Source organism: Hemiscyllium ocellatum, chromosome 28 (assembly GCF_020745735.1).
Source record: "Hemiscyllium ocellatum isolate sHemOce1 chromosome 28, sHemOce1.pat.X.cur, whole genome shotgun sequence".
In the NCBI taxonomy this organism is placed as follows: domain Eukaryota; kingdom Metazoa; phylum Chordata; class Chondrichthyes; order Orectolobiformes; family Hemiscylliidae; genus Hemiscyllium; species Hemiscyllium ocellatum.
The window spans coordinates 46,785,587-46,811,810 of record NC_083428.1 but is presented as its reverse complement, the minus strand read 5'-3'; the positions used below and the strand labels follow the sequence as shown (position 1 = coordinate 46,811,810).

Below are 26,224 nucleotides of genomic sequence, written 5' to 3'. Positions count from 1 at the left end.
GCATTACACCTTGAAAGTGATACACTATTAAGCTGAAAATGTGTTGCTGGTTAAAGCACAGCAGGTTAGGCAGCATCCAAGGAGTAGGAAATTCAAGTGATACACTATTAGCCTTGGAGAGATCATACAGCAGATTTACAAGAATGATACCTAGACTCCATGGATTAAATTGATAGACTTTTAAATTCCAGTGCTGTATTTTATGAGATTTAAGTAATCAAAGGGAAATTTGATTGAAGCTTTAAAGATATTAAGGGCAACAGAGAGTGTAGTTAGTTTTTTTTTCTAAGTATAAAAATTAGAACCTGATCTTTCAGGAACAAAATCAGGAAACATTTCTACATGAGAAGGTCAGCAGAAAGTTTGAACTGTTCCACAAATGGTGATCAACTGTAAATTTTAAAACTGGGATTGGTAGACTTTTTTAAAAATTGCATATATTGAGGAATAGGCAATGGAATATGAGGCAAATGTTAGTGCAGTGAGGAGGTCACAGATCAGCTATGATCTTATTGAATGGGCGGAGCAAGTTCTACAGGTTAAATAGCCTTTGCCTTTTTCCACAATCTTAATTTGACCTCCCTATATGAATGTGTCCTGTGAGTACCTGAAAAGATCAAGTCTTTAAGCTTAAAATACCTTGAAAAACTAATTAAGTTGCATCTTACCTGCATAGATTAGCTTTTGCCCAGCTGCTGGAAAAGCATCACTTCCTTTTTCTGCTTCAATCTTTTCCTTCAACGCCTTTACCTGAAGAATAAACAACAGAAGTTAGCGTGTGGCTAGGAAAGTCCCAATGAAAGGCTTATGCCCGAAATGACGATCCTCCTGCTCCTTGGACGTTGCTTAACCTGCTGTACTTTTCCAGCACCACACAGAAGTTAGCATGCTCCCCACAATCAAAATATCATTTTTGTAGAGTCATAGAGCTGTACAACATGAAAACAGACCCTTCCGTTCAACTCGTCCAGACTAAGCAGATATCCTAAATTAATCGAGTCCCTTTTAAACACTTGGCTCATATCCCTCCAAACCCTTCCTATTCACATTCCCATCCAGATGCCTTTTAAAATGCTGTAATTGTACCAGCCTTCATCACTTCCTCTGGCAGATAATTCCATATATGCACCACCTTCTGCATGATAGAGTTGCATGAAAGAGTCAGAGGAGATAGGAGATGCGCTAAATGAATACTTTTTGTCAGTATTTACACTGGAAAAAGTGAGTGTTGATGAGAATACTGAGATACAGGCCACTAGACTAAACTGGATTCAGGTTCACAAGGAGATATTAGCAACTCCAGAAAGTGAGTCACCTGAGCTGGATGGGATTTATCCGCGTAATCTCTGGGAAGCCAGGGAGAAGATTGCCGAGCCTTTGGCTTTGATCTTTATGTCGCCATTGTCTACAGGAATACTGCCAGAAGACCGGAGGATAGCAAATGTTGTCCCCTTGTTCAAGAAGGGGAGTAGAGACAACCCTGGTAATTATAGATCAGTGAGTCTTACTTTGGTTGTGGGTAAAGTGTTGGAAAGGTTTATAAGAGATAGGATTTATAATCATCTAGAAAGGAATAAGTTGAGTGGGGATAGTCAACAGAGTTTTGTGAAGGGTAGGTAGTCTCACAAACCTTATTGAGCTTTTTGAAAAGGTGACTAAAAAGGTGGATATGGGGAAAGTGGCTGACATGGTGTATATGGATTTCAGTAAGGCATTTGTTAAGGTTCCCCACGATAGGCTATTGCCCAAAATACGGAGGCATGGGATTGAGGGTGATTTAGCAGTTTGGATCACAAACTACTTAGCTGAAAGAAGACAGAAGGTGGTGGTGGATGGGAAACGTTAATCCTGGAGTTCAGTCACTAGTGGTGTCCTGCAAAGATCTGTTTTGGGGCCACTGCTGTTTGTCATTTTTATAACTTGCAGATGACATTAAGGTCAGTAGAGTTATGGATAGTTGCAGGTTACAGAGGGACATAGATAAGCTGCAGAGCTGGCTGAGAGGTGACAAATGAAGTTTAATGTGGAAAAGTGTGAGGTGATTCACTTTGGAAGGAGCAACAGGAATGCAGAGTACTGGGCAAATGGTAAGATTCTTAGTAGTGTTGATGAGCAGAGAGATCACTGTGTCCATGTACATAGATCCCTGAAAGTTGCAACCCAGATCGAGAGGATTGTTAAGGCGGCATGCAGTGTGTTCGCTTTTATTGGTAGAGGATTGACTTTCGGAGCCATGAGCTCATGTTGCAGCTGTACAAAACTCTGGTCCGGCCGTACTTGGAGTATTATGTACAGTTGTGGTCACTGCATCATAGGAATGATGTGGAAGTTTTGGAAAAGGTTCAAAGGCGATTTACTAGGATATTGCCTGGTATGAAGGGAAGGTCTTAGGAGAAAAGACTGAAGGACTTGAGGTTGTTTTCGATAGAGGTGGTGGTTGAGAGATGATTCAATTGAGACATAGAAGATAATCAGAGGGTTAGAGGGTGGATAGTGAGAGCCTTTTTCCCCGGATGGTGATGGCTAGCGCGAGGGGACATAGCTTTGAATTGAGGGGTGATAGATATAGAACAGATGTCAGAAGAACGTAGAACAGATAGGCTTCAAATTGGTTCCACAGGTCGGTGCAACATTGAAGGTTGAAGGGCCTATACTGCGTTGTAATGTTCTATATTACCAACCTATTACTCTTACAGATACCCAAGATTTCTTTAAAAATTTGCTTGTGAATTTCGCACTGACTATTGAGAGATCCTAAATACAATCCCCACAAGGTGATCATCCCTTTCTTATTTCCCAGTTTCAATCAAAAAACATTCCCTTGGATGTACTCCCGGGAATATTCTCTCTCAATATGGCTGTAATGTTATCCCTAATCAATTTAAGAAATCCATTAAAAATATAAGAGACTGATTTATTCTTCTTAGTAAATAAGGAGGATGCCAATCGGTGTAAGGAACGGAAGGCAGAGAGAAAGGAGGAAGAGAACAAGACACTAAGTGATGGGGTGAAGGCAGTGAATTGCAAGGGGAGATAGCAAAAGGTAAAAAAGCAAAGGAAGCAAAAGGACTAAGGGAATAACACCACTAAAGAAAACCCTCCAAAATCTACATTCTAAAGGAGGTACTCTGGAGTGCGTTCTTGAGCTTACAAAGGTCTTGGGTCTCTAATCTTTACCATCTGACCTCTTTCAAAGCCAGAAACACATTGGATTGTCAATAATGATGAGACCTGTTTCACCAATGTGTTCTCTTCCCAGCTACTGTGAGCAAAACCAATTCTCAAGTCAGCTGTTTAGGGTATCTTTGAAACATCTCCACTGGCTGACCAGCGACCTTTGAATAGTCGCAAGCTAGACACACAGCACACATTTATAAAGAGAATAATGTTTGGCTTCCTGCTGCAGTGGTCTGTGCCACACTGTTGTCAAGTAAAAAATGCTTGTTTGTGTTCGTACAGTGGTCCATCCGGTTAAGTACAAAAGCTTCCTTAGGCTGTGTTGATGGTATCACTAGTTTTCTCATGTAACATGTATTTTACAGATATGCTTCAGAAGTGTCAGATAACAGACTCAAAATATATATTTCTGCATCTGATAATTCAAGACGACTTGTTTGAGCAGCTTTCCAAAGTTGGAGTTTCTTCACAGGATTGAATACAGTCCATGGTTGTTGACTGGGATATGAAGTTACCCAGATTGCATAGAAAAGAATCCATCAAGCTAAATGTTTTTGCAATTTGTAACAGTACACAATCAATGCTTGTGCAACATCTCCCAGTTTTCATATGGACAGAGACCATGCATGTTGATCCCAAAGTAGTTCAAGCTTTTCTTCCCCTCGTGGGAAATGGGAAGCAAACCTCCGAGGAGCTCCTGCAGAGAGATCTTCAAGGTGAGATAACAGATCTCCAACAACCGTAAACATTTGACATTATCACTCCAATTGTTAGGGTCTTTTTCTTGAGATTCTTACACACTTTATGCAACTGCAATATACCAACCTCTGTAAACTGCCAAAATTTAAGCAAGTACAAGCTGTGGAGGATCACTTAACACACTTCACAATGCTTGCAAAGTATGTCAAGAGAAGCTCCACAGCTTGTACTTGCTTAATAAACTTTGGCTGTTTAGAGAGGTTGGTATATTGCAGTTGCATAAAGTGTGTATAAAGTGTGTAAGAATTTCAAGAAAAAGAACCTAACATTTGGTGCTAGCAGTGGGACTCCACCAAGAAGCTCTGTATATGTTGAACTGAATAAGTCTGAGTGCCGGTTGGGAGAGATGGATGGGCCCACGAGGTAAAATTTACCTGGGATTACTCTCCTTAACCTACCACTCAGTCAACCCCTCTACCCTTAGGACTTTGTGCTGACAGAATATCTGAGGTAACATATGCAATTGCACGCCAGAGTTCACTCTCAGAATCACAAGTTACTGGGAAGCGAGGTTAAAGTTCCCCTGAAATTCAGAGAATAAAGTCCCTCTGGGAAAAAGGAAATTAGAGACCCATGGAAAAAAGGAGGTTGGAGTCCTCTAGTGGTGAGGTTTAGATTAGATTAGATTACCTACAGTGTGGAAACAGGCCCTTCTGCCCATCAAGTCCACACCAACCCGCCAAAGTGCAACCCACCCATACCCCTACACTTACCCTCTCACCTAACACTACAGGCAATTTAGCATGGCCAATTCACTTGACCAGCACATCTTTGGACTGTGGGAGGAAACTGGAGAACCCGGAGGAAACCCACACAGACACGAGGAGAATGTGGCAAATTCCACACAGTCAGTCGCCTGAGGCAGGAATCGAACCCGGGTCTCTGGTGCTGTGAGGCAGCAGTGCTAACTGCTGTCCCACTGTGCCACCCACAATTTTGAGACTCCTGAGCATAGTGTGCAAGAAAAAATATAATTACTGTATCTGTCTCTGGCCAACCCATTGTCTCAGCATGCTGCTGCCCCACTGAACTCATTTCTACCTCCCTCAACATTGTCCTATCCCCCCTAGTCCAGGAACTCCCCACATACTTTCGAGACATCACCCACGCCCTCCACCTCCTCCAAGACTTCCGTTTCCCCGGCCCCCAACGCCTCATCTTCACCATGGATATCCAATCCCTCTACACCTCCAGCCGCCATGACCAGGGCCTCCAAGCCCTCCGTTTTTCCCTCTCCCGACGTCCCCAACAGTACCCTTCCACCAACACTCATTCGTTTAGCCGAACTGGTCCTCACCCTTAATTTCTCCTTCGAATCCTCCCACTTCCTCCAGACCAAAGGGGTAGCCATGGGCACATGTATGGGCCCCAACTATGCCCGAAATCCCCCAGCCTCTGTCGCAATCACCCTGCCTTAGACCTGTTGTTAAGAGGGGAAATCCCACACACGAAGGTCTGGACCCCGAAGTGGGTGTGGAGACTGAAGACACTAGACTAGTATATAGAGATAAGTTAGGAAATTGAGACTTTAAAAATGGGACAAGCATTCCTATTACAAGTTTTGAATGCAACAGTTTTTTTTATTTGCACAAGTCTAGACAGAACTCTTGATGAGCTTTGTTATCGTGACTTCAACAATAAACTATTGATATCTGACAGTCGATAGGAAATTACGTGGAAAAGGTTGATGATTTTGACATGATGGGTCAATCAAGACCCAGATCTGTTCCTGAAGTTTTAAGTGATACCTCTTTGCTGGTTTAAGTTTTAGTCGTTTGTGTTCACTGCGTATGGCCAAAATTTGAAGATGGTTATAAACACCAGTCAAACTTACAAGGGTTGCGATTGTTGAAAAATGTAAGGGAAAGCCATGTGAAAGCCTTCCAGCAGTTTTTAAAACCCAAGAGCAATGATGACCTGATACAACAGCATCATCGTTATTCAGGGAATAAGGAGTGAAATGGCAGAATATTTGTAACTACAGGGAACTGGTTTTATTTTGCAGGGAGTGTGGGGGTGAAACACAAAATCTTTTTAAGTTACGATTCTGCCTTATTTGAATTCAATGTGCTTTGTGGGCCATGTAATAGGGCAGATTTTATTTTTACATTAATATGATCCAACAGGACGTCTTTTTAAAAATTATCAAACATGAAACCTGAAAATAAACTGATTGAGGACCTTGAGCCCCTGATTTGTTTGAAACTCTAGAATGCCAGTTTAAAAAAATACAATTGTCTCGGTGGTCATGCTTTAGCCAGGTGGGAGTATTGTATTAAAATATATCTTTGCTGCTTTTTTAATGCTGACTGTTCACAAAAAGAGTTTATTTTTGATGTTTTGTTAACATTTTAGAGAATATTAGAACTTGAGGCTGAGCTGTTTCAGTTCTGTCAATTATTGTTATGGCTTCATTGGCCCCCCTATATATTGCAAATTAAAAGAATGTTGATCGCTAGCAAAGTTGTACATTTACTGGTCTGTAACCACTAATTCCGACTGTTTATTTGGGAAGTTAAATTTACAAATATCAGTAACCACACATTCTAATTAAAAACACTGATCATGAAACTTCCAAAAAATATTAGGACCAGTTTTGTCTTTAATGTCAAGCCTTTGAACTATATCTGAAGTTAGATTTCATGTATATATGTGGCAGTGGATTATTGTTTGCTTTAACAGAGAAATAATAGAGTTTTCATGTGGAGAACATATTTTGATATATTCTACATTTGTTTCCCACAAGATTTAGGTGGCACGGTGGCACAGTGGTTAGCACTGCTGCCTCACAGCGCCAGGGACCTGGGTTCGATTCCCGCCTCAGGCGACTGACTGTGTGGAGTTTGCACGTTCTCCCCGTGTCTGCGTGGGTTTCCTCCGGGTGCTCCGGTTTCCTCCCACAGTCCAAAGATGTGTAGGTTAGGGTGGATTGGCCATGCTAAATTGCCCATAGTGTTAGGTAAGGGGTATATGTAGGGGTATGGGTGGGTTGTCGCTTCGGCGGGTCGGTGTGGACTTGTTGGGCCGAAGGGCCTGTTTCCACACTGTAAGTAATCTAATCTAATCTAAATTTAAATCTGAACTGAAACTGCCTCTTCAATGGCTAAAGCACAGGAAACATTTTGTTGTTTTCTTGCTGTTCCAGATTTTTAAAATATTTTTCCTGACAGCTTTCACATTAGCCAACTATTAATTTGTCAAAGGAAAATAATTTTTGAATAACCTGAATGGAGTGCCCAGAGGGCTTGATTTTTCGACCACTGATTGTTGTTCATAAATGAAGGAATTGTTTAAGCAATACATTTTGGCAGTTTATGGGTGGTATAAATCTTGACAATGTCATAGTGAACAGAGTAACAGACTTCAAGACGACTGAGACTGTTGAAATAGGGAGACACAATTTAGTGTAGTTAAATGGGCGACTGTCTTCATACTGATACCCACTTTGGCAAGGAAGGAATGAGAGGAAATACAAAGATACTTCCAGCAGCTAATGTCGTCTCAAGAGGTTTTCCATTCACAGGTAAAGGACGCCTTCGGACAACATCTGCCCCTCCACAACCTGATCCAACGGATTCAATCAGCTCCCCAGTCATGTGCATGAAATGTGAAGAAGCTAACAACAGTGAAGAGGAGGTCTGTTGGCTTTTTGTCAGTGGCCTTCCTGTGGATATGAAACCACGTGAGCTTTACCTTCTCTTTCAATCATTTAAGGGATATGAAGGTTCACTGATCAAGCTAACAGCAAAACAGCCAGTTGGCTTTGTTTCATTTCACAGCAAAGCAGGAGCAGAAGCAGCAAAGAATGCTGCACCCACTTAGCCTACAACGGCAGCTGCTGCACTTCATAATCCTCCATCTGAAACATCTCTGCAAGGATGGAAGTCTCTCATCAGTTTTGTTAAGTATTTAACTGTCCTTAACAAGATTTAGATTTCTCCATGTGGTGTGCAAGAGCAGACTGAAATTTGTTTTCAGGTTGGACTTTATTGAGGAAGATTTTGGATACCTGGCTCGTTTCCATTCAAGGAGAAAGTGAGGACTGCAGATGCTGGAGATCAGAGCTGAAAATGTGTTGCTGGAAAAGCGCAGCAGGTCAGGCAGCATCCAAGGAGCAGGAGATTCGATGTTTCAGGTATGAGCCCTTCTTCAGGCGAAGGGCTCATGCCCAAAACGTCGACTCTCCTGCTCCTTGGATGCTGCCTGACCTGCTGCGCTTTTCCAGCAACACATTTTCAGCTCATTTCCACTCAACTTGAAGTGGTCACTAAGTAGTGTAGATTTAAGAACTTTATGGTGAACACCTTTTTCCATAGGAGAGGATCCTATCTACTGCAAGGTCTAGTAATTTTTGTTGTTATAATAATTGTAAGTTGTGTGTCAATAACTTGCTTAAGTACTGGCAGTAAGATTCTTTAAGCTGGTAGCGCCTTTCTCATCCCCCATCTAGGTGGTTAAAATGGAATGATAAAAGGAGGGGATGAGATAATCTGTTTCTGCTGACCTGCAAGAAATTGATGTCCTGAGGGTAAGGTGGTATGTCTGTCTCACAGATAGATTGGAAGGAAATTACATTCCCGACTCTTGCCATTCAGAGCCATTTATACAGTCAGAGATGTATAGCACGGAAACAGACCCTTCCGTCCAAGATGACCAGATATCCCAATCCAATCTAGTCCCACCTTCCAGCACCCAGCCCAATTTCCTCCAAACCCGTCCTATTGATATACCCATCGAAATGCCTTTTAAATGCTGCAATTGTACTTCCATATACGTACCACCCTCTGCATGAAAATGTTGTCCCCTTAGGTCTCTTTCATATCTTTCCCCTCTCACCCTAAACCTATGACCTCTAGTTCTGGGGACTTCCTCCTCCTCCTCCTCCTCCCCCCCCCCCCCCCCCCCCCCCCCCCCGCAGGGAAAAGACTTTGTCTATTTATCCTATGCCCCCCCACTCAGCCTCCAACGCTCCAGGAAAAACAGCCCCAGCCTATTCAACCTCTCCCTGCAGCTCAAATCCTCCAACCCTGGCAACATCCTTGAAGGTATTTAGAAAAGATTTACAAGTTTCACAACATCATTTCGATAGGAAGGAGACCAGAAACGCATGCAATATTCCAACAGTGGCCTAACCAATTACCTGTCCAGCCGCAACATGACCTCCCAACTCCTGTACTCAATACTCTTGACCAATAAAGAAAAGCATACAAACACCTTCTTCACTATCCTATCTACCTGCGACTCCACTTTTAAGGAGATATGAGCCTGCACTCCAAGGTCTCTTGTTCAGCAACACTCCCTAGTACCTCACCATTAAGTGTATAAGTCCTGCTAAGATTTGCTTTCCCAAAATACAGCACCTCGCATTTATGTAAATTAAACTCCATCTGCCACTTCTCAGCCCATGGTCCATCTGATCAAGATCCTGTTGTAATCTGAGGTAACCTTCTTCACTGTCCACTACACCTCCAATTTTGGTGTCATCTGCAAATTTACTAGCTGTACCTCTTATGCTCACATCCAAATCATTTATAGAAATGAAGAAAAGTAGTGGACCCAGCACCGAGCCTTGTGTTACTCGACTGGTCACAGGCCTCCAGTCTGAAAAACAACCCTCCACCACCCTCTGTCTTTTATCTTTGGAGCTAATTCTGTACCCAAATGGCTAGTTCTCCCAGTATTCCATGAGATCTAACCTTGCTAATCAGTCTCCCATGGGGAACCTTGTCGAACACCTTACTGAAGTCCATACAGATCACATCTACTGCTCTGCCCTCATCAATCTTCTTTGTTACTTCTTCAAAAAAAAATCAAGTTTTTGAGACATTATTTCCCAGGCACAAAGCCATGTTGACTATCCCTGATCAGTCCTTGCCTTTCCAAATACATGTACATCCTGTCCCTCAGGATTCCCTCCAACAACTTGCCCACCACTGAGGTCAACCGGTCTACAGTTCCCTGGCTTGTCTTTACCGCCCTTCTTAAACAGTGGCACCACGTTTGCCAACCTCCAGTCTTCCGGCACCTCATTTGACTATAGATGATACAAGTATTTCAGCAAGAGGCCCAGCAATAACTTCTCTAGCTTCCCACAGAGTTCTCGATCAGGTCCTGATCAGGTCCTGTGGATTTATCCACCTTTAACCGTTTCAAGACATCCAGCACTTCCTCTTCTGTAATCTCGACATTTTGCAAGATGTCACCATCTATTTCCCTGCACTCTATATCTTCCATATCCTTTTCCACAGTAAATACTGATGCAAAATATTCATTTAGTATCTTTCCCATTTTCTGTGGCTCCACACAAAGGCCGCCTTGCTGATCTTTGAGGGGCCCTATTCTCTCCCTAGTTACCCTTTTGTCCTTAATATATTTGTAAAAACCCTTTGGATTCTCCTTAATTCTATTTGCCAAAGCTATGTCCCCTTATGCCCTCCTGATTTCCCTCTTAAGTATACTCCTACTTCCTTTATACCCTTCTAAGGATTCACTCGATCTATCCTGTCTATACCTGACATATGCTTCCTTCTTTTTCTTAACCAAACCCTCAATTTCTTTAGTCATCCAGCGTCCCCTATACTTACCAGCCTCCCCTTTCACCCTGACAGGAATATAATTTCTCTACATTCTCATTATTTCATTTGTGAAGGCTTCCCATTTTCCAGGCGTCACATTACCTGCGAACATTTGCCTCCAATCAGCTTTCGAAAGTTCTTGCCGAGCACCGTCAAAATTGGCCTTTCTCCAATTTAGAACTTCAACTTTTAGATCTGATCTATCCTTTTCCATCACGATTTTAAAACAAATAGAATTATGGTCGCTGGCCCCAAAGTGCTCCCCCACTGACACGTCCGTCACCTGCCCTGCCTTATTTCCCAAGAGTAAGTCAAGTTTTGCACCTCCTCTAGTAGGTACATTCACATACTGAATCAGAAAATTGTCTTGTTCACACTTAAGAAATTCCTCTCCATCTAAACTTTTAACACTATGGCAGTCCCAGTTGATGTTTGGAAAGTTAAAATCCCCGACCATAACTACCCTATTATTCTTACAGATAGCTGAAATCTCCTTCCAAATTTCTTTCTCAATTTCCCTCTGACTATTACGGGGTCTATAATACAATCCCAATAAGGTGATCATCCCTTTCTTATTTCTCAGTTCCACCCAAATAGCTTCCCTGGATGTATTTCCAGGAATATCCTTCCTCAGCACAGCTGTAATGCTATCCCTTATCAAAAATGCCACTCCCTCTCCTCTCTTGCCTCCCTTTCTATCCTTCCTGTAACATTTGTATCGTGGAACATTAAACTGCCAAACCTGCCCATCTCTGAGCCATGTTTCTGTAATTGCTATGATATCCCAGTCCCATGTTCCTAACCATGCCCGGAGTTCATCTGCCTTCCCTGTTAGGCCCCTTGCATTGAAATAAATGCAGTTTATTTTATCAGTCCTACCTTGTCCCTGCCTGTCCTGTTTGACTCGCTTCTGTTCTCAACTGTACCAGTCTCAGATTGATCTCTTTCCTCACCGGCTCCCTGGGTCCCTAAAAGGTCTCTCCTCAGTCTGCTACGCTCCAGAATAAAATATACAGAGAGGCTGGATAGGCTGGGATAACATAGTCTCGGTAACATTCTTGTAATTCTTTTCTGCACCCTTTCCAATTTAATAACATCTTTCCTATTGCAGGGTGACCAGAGCTGTACACAATACTCCAAGACAGGCCTCACCAATGTCCTATACAGCCTCAACATGACATCCCAACTCCTATATCCAATGTTCTGACCAATGAAGACAAGTGTGCCAAACACCCTCTTCTACCTGTGACACCACTTTCAAGGAACGATGTATCTGAACCCCCAGGTCTTTGTTAGACAGCACTTCTCTGGCCCTACCATTAACTGTGCAAGTTCTGCCTTTGTTTGTCTCACAAAAATACAACACCTTGCATTTATCTAAATTAAACTCTATTTGCCACCCCTCAGCCCATTGGCCAAGCTGATCAAAATCCTGTTGTACTCTTAGATAATCTTCTTCACAGTCTATTATACCACCAATTTCAATGTCATCTGCAAACTTACCAGCCATGCTTCCTATATTCTCATCTAAATAGTTTTATAAATGACCAACAATACTGGATCACTTATCAACTCAAATGCATAAGATACTGTTACCAAGTGACTGCATCACTTAATGAAGGTGTCAGTGAGACAGAAAAATTAGCCTCTGAAAACTAAAAAATACGATCTCTGGAAATTCAAAATTAAAATAATGTTGGAAAAAAATCAGCAAACCAGGCAGCACTTCTAGACAGCAGAGTTAATGTTTCAGTCCTTGCATGGGAGTTTGTACACTACGTTGGTTTTGCTCATGCTGGATATCGGGTCCTTTGTCCTGGTGAGTTGTTGTCTGAGAGTGGCTGTTGGTTTGTGTGCTGTTAGGAGACCTAGTGGTCGCAGCAGTCTGGCTGTCAGTTCGGAAATGCTCTTGATGTATGGTAGTGGGCTAGTCCTTTGGATTGAGGCATGTCCTCGTTCCGTTGTCTCTCCCTTAGGCATCTGTTGATGAAATTGTGCAGGAATCTGTTTTTGGTGAATACTTTGTATAGGACCGCAGAAAACACTACATAGGACAAACAGGATGACAGCTAAAAACCCGCATCCATGAACACCAACTCACCACGAAACGACACGACCAGCTATCCTTAGTAGCCACACACGCAGATGACAAATAACTGGAACAACGCTACTATTATAGGGCAAGCCAAACACAGAACAGCCAGGGAATTTCTAGAGGCATGGCACTCATCCACAGATTCTAACAAACACATCGACCTGGACCCAATATACCGGCCATTGCAGCGGACAGCAGCTGACAACCGGAAGCAGCAGAGACAAGCCACTATAAATGCCGGAGGAAACATCACAGAAGCGCTTCACGGGAGGCTCCCAAGCACGGAGGATGTCACCTAGACAGGGGACAAAATGTTTGCAACAAAAACTCCCAGCTCGGCGAACAGAACCACAACAACGAGCACCCGAGCTACAAATCTTCTCCCAAACTTTTGTCATCTGTCTCCATGGCCTGAATAGCACCATGTACAGACTTGTGCCTAGTATTCATTTAACACTGTATCCATGACCCCCACCGGTGTGTAAATCTCCTTTTTTATCTCCAAGTTGCGCTACAGCATCCAACCATTTTTATTATTTGTGCTTATAAAAGATAGGATGACAGATGGGGAGGCAAGTGTAAAAATAATAGAACACTACACAGAACAAAAATAGAACAGTAATGTACTATGTTGTGCCGAACATGATTAAACTAAAAACTGTCCTTGGTCCACATCCCTCCATTCCTTGCATATTCATGCACTTATCTAAAAACCCCTGAAACATCCTTTATCATATCCATCTCCACCACCACCCCAGGCAGCAGATTCTAGATATCCAGCACACTGTAAAAAAGATTTCCCTCTCTTACCTGAAATGTGTGCCCCCTAATACTAAAATACTAAAACTCTGGAAAAAAAGATTTAACTGGCAACCCTATACATGCTTCTCATATTTCTTAGATTTCTATCAAGTCTCCCCTCTGCCTCCATTGCTCTGGATAAAACAACCCTAGTTCTTTTATCTCTCCTTATGGCTCATACTCTACTTCGAGCAGCATCCGAGAAAACCTATTCTGCACCCTCTCCAAAGCCTCCAGATCCTTTCTGTAATGTGACCAGAATTGAACGCAATACTCAATGCACCTAACCAAAGTTTTTGTGTGATATTAAAGAATTAATTTGCTCTACTGACCTGCAAGAAATTGAATGCCCTGGGGGTAAGGTGCAGTGTCTTTATCTTATAGATGGAATTTGGGAGGTTTACATTCCCATCCCTTTCCATTCAGGAATGATTTACATTAATTGATTTCTGAATAGGGAATGAAATCAGAGTTGGAATTCTGACTACTCCTTGTAGTTAAAAAAGATACAATTCATCCCAGATCTGCCCAATAAGAGATGATTTGCATTACATTGTTTCTGGAGGTGAGGTGAGGTGGTCACTGCATTGTATTACCGCCCCCCGCGGTTGTCCTGACTCCAGTTCTTCAACAAGGAACAACCCTTGTTTAAGAAGGTGCATTAGTTAGGGGAAAATGTAGAGTAATAGGGCAGGGGAATGAGTGAGAACTTCAGAGTGTGGACTTGTTGAGCCAAATAACCCATTTACATCGTGTAGGGATCCTATGACTAGATTTCTCAAGTAGCACCTCACATTTATCTGGATTAAACTCCATCTGCCATTTCTCCACCCATATATGCAACAGATCTATATCTTACCCGTAACTTTGGAAAACCTTTTGCACAATCCATATCTTCATCTGAAAAACTACTAACGCCCCCATCTACATTTTCATCCAAGTCATTTATATATATCACAAAACAGCAGATGTCCCAGTATAGATCCCTGCAAAACACTTCTAGTCAGAGAGTCACGGAGATGTACAGTATGGAAACAGACCCTTTGGTGCAACCTGTCCATGCCGACCAGATATCTCAACCCAATCTAGTTCCACCTGGCAGCACCCAGCCCATTTCCCTCCAAACCCTTCCTATTCATATACCCATCCAAATGCCTTTTAAGTGTTGCAATATCTTCCCCTCTCACGCTCAAGCTATGCCCTCTTATGCTGGACACTCTGACCCCAGGGAAAAGACTTTGTCTATTTATCCTATCCATGCCCTTCATAATTTTGTAAACCTCGACAAGGTCACCCCTCAGCCTCCGACGCTCCAGGGAAAACAGACCCAGCCTGTTCAGCCTCTCCCTATAGCTCAAATCCTCCTACCCTGGCAACACCCTTGTAAATCTTTCCTGAACCCTTTCAAGTTACCCAACATCTTTCCGATAGGAAGGAGACCAGAATTGCATGCAATATTCCAACAGTGGCCTAACCAATATCCTGCACAGCTGCAACATGACCTCCCAACTCCTGTACTCAATACTCTGACCAATAAGGGAAAGCATACCAAACGTCTTCTTCACTATCCTATCTACCTGCGATTCCACTTTCAAGGAGCTATGAACCTGCACTCCAAAGTCTCTTTGTTCAGCAACACTCCCGAGGACCTTGCCATTAAATGTATAAGTCCTGCTAAGATTTGCTTTCCCAAAATGCAGCACCTCGCATTTATCTGAATTAAACTCCATCTGCCACTTCTCAGCCCATTGGCCCAGATCCTATTGCAATCTGAGGTAACCCTCTTCGCTGTCCACTACACCTCCAATTTTGGTGTCATCTGCAAACTTACTAACTGTACCTCTTATGCTAGCATCCAAATCACTTATGGAAATGACAAAAGTAGAGGAGCCAGCACCAATCCTTGTGGCACTCCACTGGTCTCAGGCCTCCAGTCTGAAAAACAACCCTCCACCACCACCCTCTGTCTTCTACTTTTGAGCCAGTTCTGTATCCCGTGAGATCTAACCTTGCTAATCAGTCTCCCATGGGGAACCTTGTCGAATGCCTTACTGAAGTCCATATAGATTATATCTACTGCTCTGCCCTCAATCTTCTTTGTTACTTCTTCAAAGAACTCAATCAAGTTTGTGAGACATGACTTCCCATGCACAAAGCTATGTTGACTATCCCTAATCAGTCCTTGCCTTTCCAAATACATGTACATCCTGTCCCTCCAACAACTTGCCCACCACTGAGGTCAGGCTCACCGGTCTATAGTTCCCTGGCTTGTCTTTACCGCCCTTCTTAAACAGTAGCACCATGTTTGCCAACCTCCAGTCTTCCGGCACCTCAACTGTGACTATCGATGATACAAATATCTCAGCAAGAGGCCCGGCAATCACTTCTCTAGCTTCACGGAGTTCTCGGGTACACCTGATCAGATCCTAGGGATTTATCCACCCTTAACCGTGTCAAGACATCCAGCACTTACTCCTCTGTAAATCTGGACATTTTTCAAGATGTCACCATGTATATCCCTACAGTCTATATCTTCCATATCCTTTTCCACAGTAAATACTGATGCAATATATTCATTTAGTATCTCCCCCATTTTCTGTGGCTCCACATAAAAGCTGCCTTGCTGATCTTTGAGGGGCCCTATTCTTTCCATAGTTACCCTTTTGTCCTTAATGTATTTGTAAAAATCCTTTGGATTCTCCTTAATTCTATTCGCCAAAGCTATCTCACGTCGGCTTTTTGCCCTCCTGATTTCCCTCTCAAGTATATTTCCTTTATGCTCTTCTAAGGATTCACTCGATCTATCCTGTCTATACCTGACATATGCTCCCTCCTTCTTCTTAACCAAACCCTCAATTTCTTTAGTCATCCAGCATTCCCTATACCTACCAGCCTTCCCTTTCACCCTGACAGGAATATACTTTCTCTGGATTCGTGTTCTCATTTCTGAAGGCTTCCTTTTTTCCAGCCGCCCCTTTACAAAAAAAAACTTTCCAACACTGCACTCTGCCTTTGATGGGCAAGCTGAATCTGAAGCCCTCTTATCAGAAGGGTGTTGTGAAACTTGAAAGAGTTCAGAAAAGATGTACAAGGATATTACTAGTGATGGGTTGGAGCTTTGGGAGAGGCTGAATAGGTTGGGGCTGTTTCCCCAAGAGTGTCGGAGGCTGAGAGGTGACCCTATGCTGTTTATAAAATCATGAAGCGCATGGATTGGGTAAATAGACAAGGTCTTTTCCCCGAGGTAGAGGAGTGCAAAACTAGAGGGCATTGGTTTACAGTGAGAGAGGAAAGATTTAAAAGGAATCTAAGGGGCAACATTTTTATGCGGAGGATGGAGCATGTGGGGAATGAGTTGCGAAAGGAAATGGTGGAGGTTGGTACAATTACAACATTTAAAAAACATCTGGACGGGTATACAAAGAGACAGAGGGGGAGGGCGGGGGGGGAGAGAGAACGGGAACGAGCGCCAGAGAGAACGAGAGAGAGAACGAGAGAGAGAGAGAATCTGGGAAAATGATCAAATGATTTGGATGGGTATATGAATAGGAAGGGTTTGGAGGGATATGGGCCCGGTGCTGACAGGTGGGACTAGATTGGGTTGGGATAACTGGTTGGCATGGATGAGTTGGACCAAAGGGTTTGTTTTCATGCTGTACATCTCTGACTCTATACTACTCTCCTGCTATTATCGAATTAAACTGTCATTCAGTCCCTTCCATTTAGAAATGCTTTCATAGCCATGCCCCAGCTGATCAAATTTTTTTGTGAGATCATCCCCCAATACCAAAGCAAATCACATTTACATTGCTACTTCCCCAAACAGAGGCAGAACTCATTTGCAGGGCCACCCCAAAGCTAGGACACATCACATCTACATTGTCTTGGGGAATCAGAGTCAGGGTATAGTCTGCATAATGTTTGGGGCAGCACGGTGGCCCAATGGTTCGCACTGCTGCCTCACAGCTCCCAGGACCCAGGTTTGATTTCAGCCTCAGACGTCTGTGTGGAGTTTGCACATTCTCCCAGTGTCTGTGGGGTTTCCTCTGGACACTCTGGTTTCTTCCCATAATCCAAAGGATGTGCAGGTTAGGTGAATTGGCCATATTAAATTACACATAGTGTAGGTTATTAGTCAGGGGTAAACATAAGATAGGGGAATGGTTCTGGGTGGGTTACTATTTGGAGGGTCAGTGTGGAATTGCTGGGCCAAAGGGTCTGTTTCCACACTGTAGGAATTCTAATTCTAGTTACAATTGCCCAGGATTAGAGCATTTACACCATCCCCTAGGATGACCTCAACCTACCACTATACCTGGTTTGTGGTTTGGGGGGAGCAGCCAGAGTGCTGACAAGCATTATCAACTGACCCGGAATAAAAGGAGGTGTGTTTCCTTTATTCGGGGCCTCTGACTTGACTTTGCCCAACCGCGAAGAGAATCAAAGGGATCACCTAGCTTGTACAAGCTTTAATAAACTTTAACTGTTTGCAGAAATTGGTGTCTGTGAATTGCATCTTGTGTGTGAAACCTCGGGAAAAGAACCTAATACAGAAGGGAAGGGAGGTGTCGGAGATTGTTCATGTGAACTTGAGGTCTAGGTGGAAGGTGTTTGTGATCTGATGAACTGTTCAACTTCTTCGTGGGAGCACGAGGTGGCACTGATACAGTCAATGTAGCAGAGGAAAACTTGGTGAATGGTGCCAGTGTAACTCTGGAAGATGGACTGTTCCAAATATACAAAGACGCAGGCACAACTGGGGCCCACGTAGGTGCCTATGACTACCCCTTGTCTGTAAAGGGTGGGAGGACTTGGAGGAGAAGTACTTGAGGGTGAGGACCATTTCTGCCAACTGAATGAGAGTGTTGGTGGAGGGGTACTGGTTGAGTCAGTGGGAAAAGAAACAACGTAGGGCTTGAAGGCCTTCGTCATGGGGGATGGGGATGCCCATGGTGAAGATGAGGTGCCAGGGACAAGGGAACTGAAGGTCATTGTTGTGGTTCTGTTTGCCAAGCTAGGAATTTGTGTTACAGACGTTTCACCCCTGTCTAGGTGACATCCTCAGTGCTTGGGAGCTTTGTGTGTGTTTCCTCCGGCCACTTCCGGTTGTCAGTTCCAACTATCCACTGCAGTCAAAGTCATGGAGGAGGCAGAGGTGTATGAACTACCTGGACGTATGTGGGGAGTTCATGGTCCAAGGGGGACAGGACAGGATGAAGATGAGATGCATTTGGTAGGGTAGGAATAGGTGGAGACAGTCAGTTGACCAAGGCAGTCAGGTTTGTGGATTTTGTGTAAAAGGTAGAACCGAGTGGTGCGGGGTTGGAGAACTATGTAGTTGGAGGCTATGGATGGGTATTCCCTGAGGTGATAAGGTTGTGGATGGTTTGGCGATGAAAGCTGGGGTTGTGGTCGAGGGCGCAGTAGGAAGGGGTTTCAGCGAGTTGGTATCTGGCTTCGGCAAGGTAAAGTTTGGTGCACCATGCTATCACTGCGCCCCTTCTTATCGGCTGGTTTAATGGTGAAGTTGGGGTTGAAGCAGAGGAAGTGCAAGGCTAAGAGGTTGGAGTGCATGTGGGAATGAACAGGTTGTGGTAATCAATGTTGCAATAACAGTTGGAGATAAAGAAGTCAAGGGAGGGCAAGAGGCCAGGGCAGGGCGTCCAAGAAGGTGGAGTATGTTGGAGGAGGGAGAGGGGGTCTTCGGAGGTTGGGTGGGAGTTGTGATCGAAAAAACAAGCACAGAAGAAGAAGAAAAGTTCAGTATCACAGTGCAATTCCTCCACCTCTTTTACCTCCTTTTCTATCTCATCCAAAACAACAAAACCCTGGTTGAACAGCCGGTCTCTAATAGTCCATATACAGATCCAGGCTCTAAGCTTATCCACCTTACCATAATGCTCTTTGCATTGAAAATCAACACACTTCAGCCCATCAGCCCCATTGTGTTCATCTACCAGTCTCTGGCCATCATTACTTTCAGACTAATTGGTTCTAACATCTGCACTGCACTGGTTCCCAGCCCACTAGTTTAAACCTTCCCAAGCAGCACTAGCAAACCTCCCTGCAAGGGTATTGGCTCCTCTCCAGTTTAGGTGCAACCATCACCTTTGCCCCAGAAGAGGTCCCAATGATCCAAGAAGCTGAATCCTGCCCCACATCAGCTCCTTAACTATGCATTCACCTGGCCTACCTTTCTATTCAACTAGCATGTGGCACTGGTAGTAATCCAGAGATTACTATCTTCAAGGTCCTGCTTTTCAGCTCCTTGTACTCACTTGCAGTACTTCATTTCTCTTTGTATTTGAGTAACTGGTACCATTATGCTCAACTACCTCTGGCTGCAATTGCTTAGAGGCACCCTTGACCTTGGCACCAAGGAGGCTCCAACATCCTGGAGACTCAAACACAACCACAGAAATGTCTGTCTGTGCCCCTAGCTAGCAAGTCTCCTACCATTATCATTCACTAGCACCTTACCCATCCTTGCTTAACAGCAGAGCCAGTTGTGGTGCCACAGACCTGCCTGCTGCTGTTAAACCCCCGACAGGCTAACCCTCCCCCCAACAGTATCCAATTCAGTACACATTAAAGCACAGAATAGCCACAAGAGACTCCTGCACTACCTGCCTCGCCTGGCCGTCACCCCTCTATCTGCCTGAACTGCAGTGTGACCACTTCCCTGTAACTATTATCTATCACACCCTCTGCCTCCTGTATGCTCTTCAGTGTGTCCAACTGCCATTCTAACCAAGCCATACAGTTGTGAGAAGCTGCAGCTGGTCAGATTTCCTGCAGACATGGTAGTCAGGAATACTCGGCCACTCCCTGACTTCCTACATCTGGCAGGAGTACACTACTGCCCAAACTGCCATCTCTCCCTCTCTATACGAAGAAAGGTAAAAAAAATCTTACTCAACAAAGCCCAGTATTCATCTAAGCCCGTATTTATACCAACCAGCAACAATTCCACCACACAGCAGTCTCTCACAAAATATTTTGTTGATAATTTCTAAATAACTCGTTACTTAAGCGTGTGTGGAGTTTGCATGTTCTCCCCGGGTCTGCGTGGGTTTCCTCCGGGTGCTCCGGTTTCCTCCCACAGTCCAAAGATGTGCGGGTCAGGTGAATTGGCCATGCTAAATTGCCCGTAGTGTTAGGTAAGGGGTAAATGTAGGGGTATGGGTGGGTTGCGCTTCGGCGGGTTGGTGTGGACTTGTTGGGCCGAAGGGCCTGTTTCCACACTGTAAGTAATCTAATCTAATCTTATCTTACCTTACAACACAATTTAAGCTAGAATTTAAAATCCTACAACAGAGGAGGGGGGCACTGCTAGACCTAATTTTAGGGCTCAAAGCCAGGCAAGTGGTAGATGTTGCCGTGGGAGAGCATTTCAGTGATAATGAACATAATTCAGTAAGATTTAAGGTAATTACAGATAAGGACAAATAGACTGGAAATGGAGGCTCTGATTTGTTTGTGGGGGAGGGGTAAAAGGTTGAATAAAATAAGGCAGGATCTGACGAAAGTGAACTGGGAGCAGCAATTTGCAGGAAAATCCATTGGGCAATGGGAGACATTCAAAGGTAGTAAGGCCAACCTGTTCCCATAAAAGGTGAAGGGAGGGATTAACAAGTGCATAAAACCCTGAATGTCAAGGGACGAACAAGACTGAAAAAGGGATAAGGAATCTTATGGTAGATGCCAAAAGGCTCAAATAGCAGTTGCCCAAGGAGGAACACAAAGTGCAGGGACTTCCTTAAAAAAAATAAGTTCAGAGAACAAACAGAGGGACCTGTGAAAAAAAAACTGATGGCTGACATGGAGGAAAATCCAAAAGGAGCCTTAAGGCAACGAATAGGACTCATTAGTGACCAAAGTGGCAACACGTGTGAGCTGGAAGACATAACTGAGGTTTTAAATGAGTACTTTGCACCTGGATTCACAGGGAGAGGTCTGCAAAACACTTGAACAAATTAGACGTGAGAGATAAGGGGTATTAACAGTTTTAGCAGCCTCAAAAAGGTGGGTAAATCCCCAGGCCCATGTGAAATGTATCAAAGATTGCTATGGGAGGCCAAGGAAAGAAACTGCAGAGGTTAAAATATGAATTGCCAAATTCCCTCTGGCCACAGTACAGAGTACCAGAGGTCTGGAGGACAAATAATCTGGTACTTAAGACAGAGTCATTGACCTGTAGATTTCCCTACCACAAATATTAGGCAATTATTGAAAAAACATGAGGGACAGAATTCAACTCCACTGAGAAATGCAAGGTTTAATAAAGGGTGGTTAGAATAACTGTAACAGAGAGATCATATTTAACAAACTGAATTTTTGCAGCTAGTACCTAGGTGTGTAGATGAGGGTAGTGCAATTGAAGTAGTCTACGTGGATTTCAGTAAGGATTCTGACAACCAGGCTGCCAAGTGAGACCTTAAAGAAACTAGGGTATTCAGAGTAATCTGGATCCGAAAATGGTTTAGAAACAAGTAGGTTGTGATGGACAAAGGCTGTTTTGTGATTGGAAGCCCATATCCAGTGGCTACCACATGATTTAGTGCTGGGTCCTTTGGTTTCATGTGCACATTAGTGATGGAGATGTGAACATAGGAAGTACAATCAGTAAGTTCACAATTAAGGCACGAATTAATAGTATGGTAAATAACAAGGAAGCAATCCTTAGACAGCTAGTTCGATATCCATCTGTTACAATATTAGTAAGAATGGCCACGTGAATCGTCGCAGAGATGAGGTCTCTCCTTCACATCGAATTTTGGAATCCTATATTATGGGAGCAGGCAATTTGGCCCTTTGAGTCCACATCGACCCTCCAAAGAGCATCCCACCCAGATCCACACCCTACCCTCCCTTGTAATCCTGCATTTCCCACGACTAATCTACATAGCTTGCACATCATGGATTGGCAATTTGGCATTGTCAATGCACCCAAGCTACACATTTTGGGAATGTAGGAGGAAATCAGAGCACCTGGAGGAAATCCACCCAGGCACGGGCAGAATGTACAAACTCCACAAAAACGCCCAAGGCTGGAATCAAATCCAGATCCCTGACATTGACAGGCTGCAGTGCTAGCCACTGTGCCACCCTCAGAATACCCTCCTTAGTGCTGTGCGGCATTATCACGTGGCTGAATGGAACAAACTTCAGACAGATCTAGCATCTCAAGACAGGACAGGAAGTGGTGTGGGCCATCTACATAGCAGAACCGTATTGCAACACAATCTACAACCTCATTCCCCATTCAATCATTACCATCAAGGCAAGGGATCAGCCCTGGTTCAATAGAGATTATGCCAGGAGGAGAACCAAGCATTCCTGAAAATGAGTGGCAATCTGGTGAAGCTACCAAACGGAAGTACTTCTATGACGGACCCTATAAGTAGTAAGTGATGCACAGAGCTAAGCAATCCCACAAATCAGATCACACTGCCACATCCAGTCATGACTGTAGACAATCAAACAGCTCACTGGAGGCAGCTTCACAAATAACCGCAGTGAAGAAAGAGAAGGCTGAAAGATTTGCAAAACTTCAGCCAGAAGTGCCAAGTGGATGATCCATCTCTGCTTCCTCCAGTGGTCAACATCACCACTACATCCAATTCAATTCACTCCATGTGATATCAAGAAATGGTTGGAGGCACTGGAAATCGCAAAGACCATGGGCACAGACAACATTCCGACAATAGTAATGAAAACCTGTGCTCCAGAATTTGTCACGTTGGAACAGCTTGTTTAACAATATAGCCACAACACTGGCATCTATCCAACAATGTGGAAAATAGCTCAGGTACGTCCTGTGCAAAAAAAGCAGAACCAATCCAATCCAGCCAATTGTCTGCTTTCGATAAGTAAAGTGATAGGTGGTGGTGTCATCAACAATGCGAACAAGCAGCATCTGCTTAGCAAGAACCTGCTCACTAACACCCTTTTGGCTTAAACACGACCAAGTGTGGCATCAAGGAGCCCTTTCAAAACTGGAATCGATGGGAATCAGGGAAGAGAGTCCACTAGTTGGAATCATATCAAGCACAGTTCTTGCAGGTCAGTCACCTCAGCTCAAGAACTGTCCTGCAGGAGCTTCTTAGGATAGCTTCCCAGGCCCAACCATCTTCAGCTTCTTCAACATAAGGTCAGAAGTGGGGATGTTTGTTGATGATTGCACAATGTTCAAGCAGTTCATGTTCAAATGCAGCAGCCCTAAAACTATATCTAATCTTGGCTGACAAGTGGCAATTAACATTCGTGCCGCACAGGTATCAGGCAATAAGACAATTTAACTGCTGCCCCTTGACATTCAATGCTGTCACTGAATCCCTCACTACCAACATCCTGAGGCTTACCAGTGACCAGAAACCCGACTGGATTCACCATATAAACACAGTGGCTACAAGAGCAGGTCAGACACTCAGAATGCTACCGCAAGTAAGTCGACTCCTCAAAGCCTACCCCACCATCTACAAGGCATAGGACTGTGATGGAATACTTCCCACTTGCCTGGCTGAGCACAGCGCCAACAACAAGATGCTTGGCACCATCCACGACAAAAGCAGCATACTTGATTGGCACCACAATTGACACCCGTGGCAACAATGTGTACTATCTACAAGATGCACTGCAGAAAGTTGCAAGAGACCCTTAGAGATGACTTTCCAAACCCACAACCACTTTCATCTAGGAGGATGAGAGCTACAGATATACAGAAATACCACCGTCTGCAAGTTCCTCTCCAATACATTGGCCATCCTGACTTGGAAATATATCGCTGTTCCCTCAATCTTTAGATTAAAATCCTGGAATTTCCTCCCTAACACCATAATGGCTTTACCTACTGAACACTGACTGCAGCGGTTCACCATTACTTTCTAGCGAGATCTAGGGATGAGCTCTTAGGTCCCTCTGTTCCACATCATTCCTCAGGACTTTACCATTTATTATACAAGTCATAGAACATTATAGGAGAAAGTGAGGACTGCAGATGCTGGAGATTAGAGCTGAAAATGTGTTGCTGGAGAAGCGCAGCAGGTCAGGCAGCATCCAAGTAACTGAGAAGGGATCTGATTGAAATGTACTACGTTCTGAGAGTCATAGACATGGGGGAATAGCTTCTCCCTATCTTCCAAGTACTGAGATCAATAATCAGGACGCAGTTTTAAAATAAGAAGGATTTGAGGATATCTGGAATGCTGTCTGAAAGGACAGTCAAGGCAGGAATCCTCAAGACATTAAAGTACTATGTAGACAAGCACACAAAATGCTATAGCATACAAGGCTGTGGGCCAAACTCTGCAGTATGGGATTAGAATATATGGATGTCTGATGACCAATGCAGACATGATGGTCCATACAACCTCTTTTCATGTTGCAAAAGCTCGAAGTGAATGACTCTTACTTTCACACAACTGGAATTCCTCATAGCTGTGATTAACTGAACTGATAACGTTAGCCATTCCAGGTCATCATGCCACCCTATGATACCACTGAAGTCCGAAGATATTTTGGTCTATCAATGCAATGCCGAAAAAAAGGTGCAAATCAATACTATTTGATGATATGAGCATCATACATATCCTGGAAATTCCCAGTGATCAGGGGACTTCCTTTTAACTAATATTGCTCAGGTCATCTGTAAAACTCTGTGAAATGTAAAATCCCATAGCTGAACAATGCTCTGATATTTGTGAAAGTAAACAATACAGAAACTTGCAAACCACGGTGTGTTTTATAAGTTCATACAGCAATATTGTAATTTACTGATCAATTTGTGGAAATTTAGGGATTGTAGATATTCTTGTGTAAAGTCATCCACAACGCAGGTTGACAGTTGTTTTCAACAGCCTCTAATAGCACAGAAATAGAAGGCTTAAAAAAGTCAAGACTGCAACCCAATCTGAAGGTTCAGGTAACAAATTACAGAATATAGTCTACAACACTGACAATCGTTCACATTAAAGCTTGTAACTCACTCCCAGGTGTCCATTGTTATATTTATGCAATATAAAATTCCTTAAACTCCAGTCTGTATCACACTCTTGGGTATCTATTATTCTCAATATTTACTCTCAAGTAACATTACCAAGACAAATTACCTGGTCATTGTCTCATTGCCGTTTGCAATATTGTGTGCGCAATTTGGCTGCCACGTTTCCTACATTAGTGACAACATTTATTTTAAGCAAAGTTGGAATTGTATAATGTCTACAGCATAATAAAGAAATGGCCCAAGAGCCTTCACAGGATCAACAGAAAACAAAATTACAACATACCACAAATAGAAATACTATAGCAGATGGTCAAAAACTTGACAAAGATGTGGGGAAAAGGAGGAGAGGGTCAAGAGTGAGAATTCCAGAGTTTAGGGCCCAAATAGCTAATCACATGGCCACCAATGCTGGATCAACTGATATCATCAATGCTCGAAACATTAGGATGGAAGACGTACTGATATTTCAGACAGCTTTATAATTGGAAATTATTATAAAGAAAGGAGGGACAGGGTGAAGGGAGAGCTTGAAATGATTAAAACCAAGGAGTTGCTTTACAAGGTCAACAAGCTGGGACTCTGGTGCAAGTAAAAGTACAGTTGCCAAAGTCTCAGCGGACCAGAAGGCTGCTTTCATTACAGAGACAATGACTCTGGTGGTTAACCTGAAGGACACCATGCTTCTGGGGCAGGGTGTGATCAAGGCAGCAAGGCCTTAATTGTAACACAGCATTGTGGGAATTGAAACCACGTTATTGACATCATTCTGCATGGCAAACCAGACACCCAGCCAACTGACCTCAATGACAACAA

General features: G+C 43.5%; 1 protein-coding gene across 2 annotated transcripts in view; it reads right to left on the bottom strand.

Moving 5' to 3' along the window:
• Window positions 1-26,224, bottom strand: part of LOC132829090 (UV excision repair protein RAD23 homolog B-like) — a 63,396-nt gene that overhangs the window by 28,327 nt on the left and 8,845 nt on the right. For both annotated transcript variants that reach the window (XM_060846400.1, XM_060846399.1), the window contains exon 2: window positions 669-750. In XM_060846400.1, the coding sequence (XP_060702383.1) occupies window positions 669-750 (82 nt within the window). The remainder of the gene's footprint in view (window positions 1-668; window positions 751-26,224) is intronic.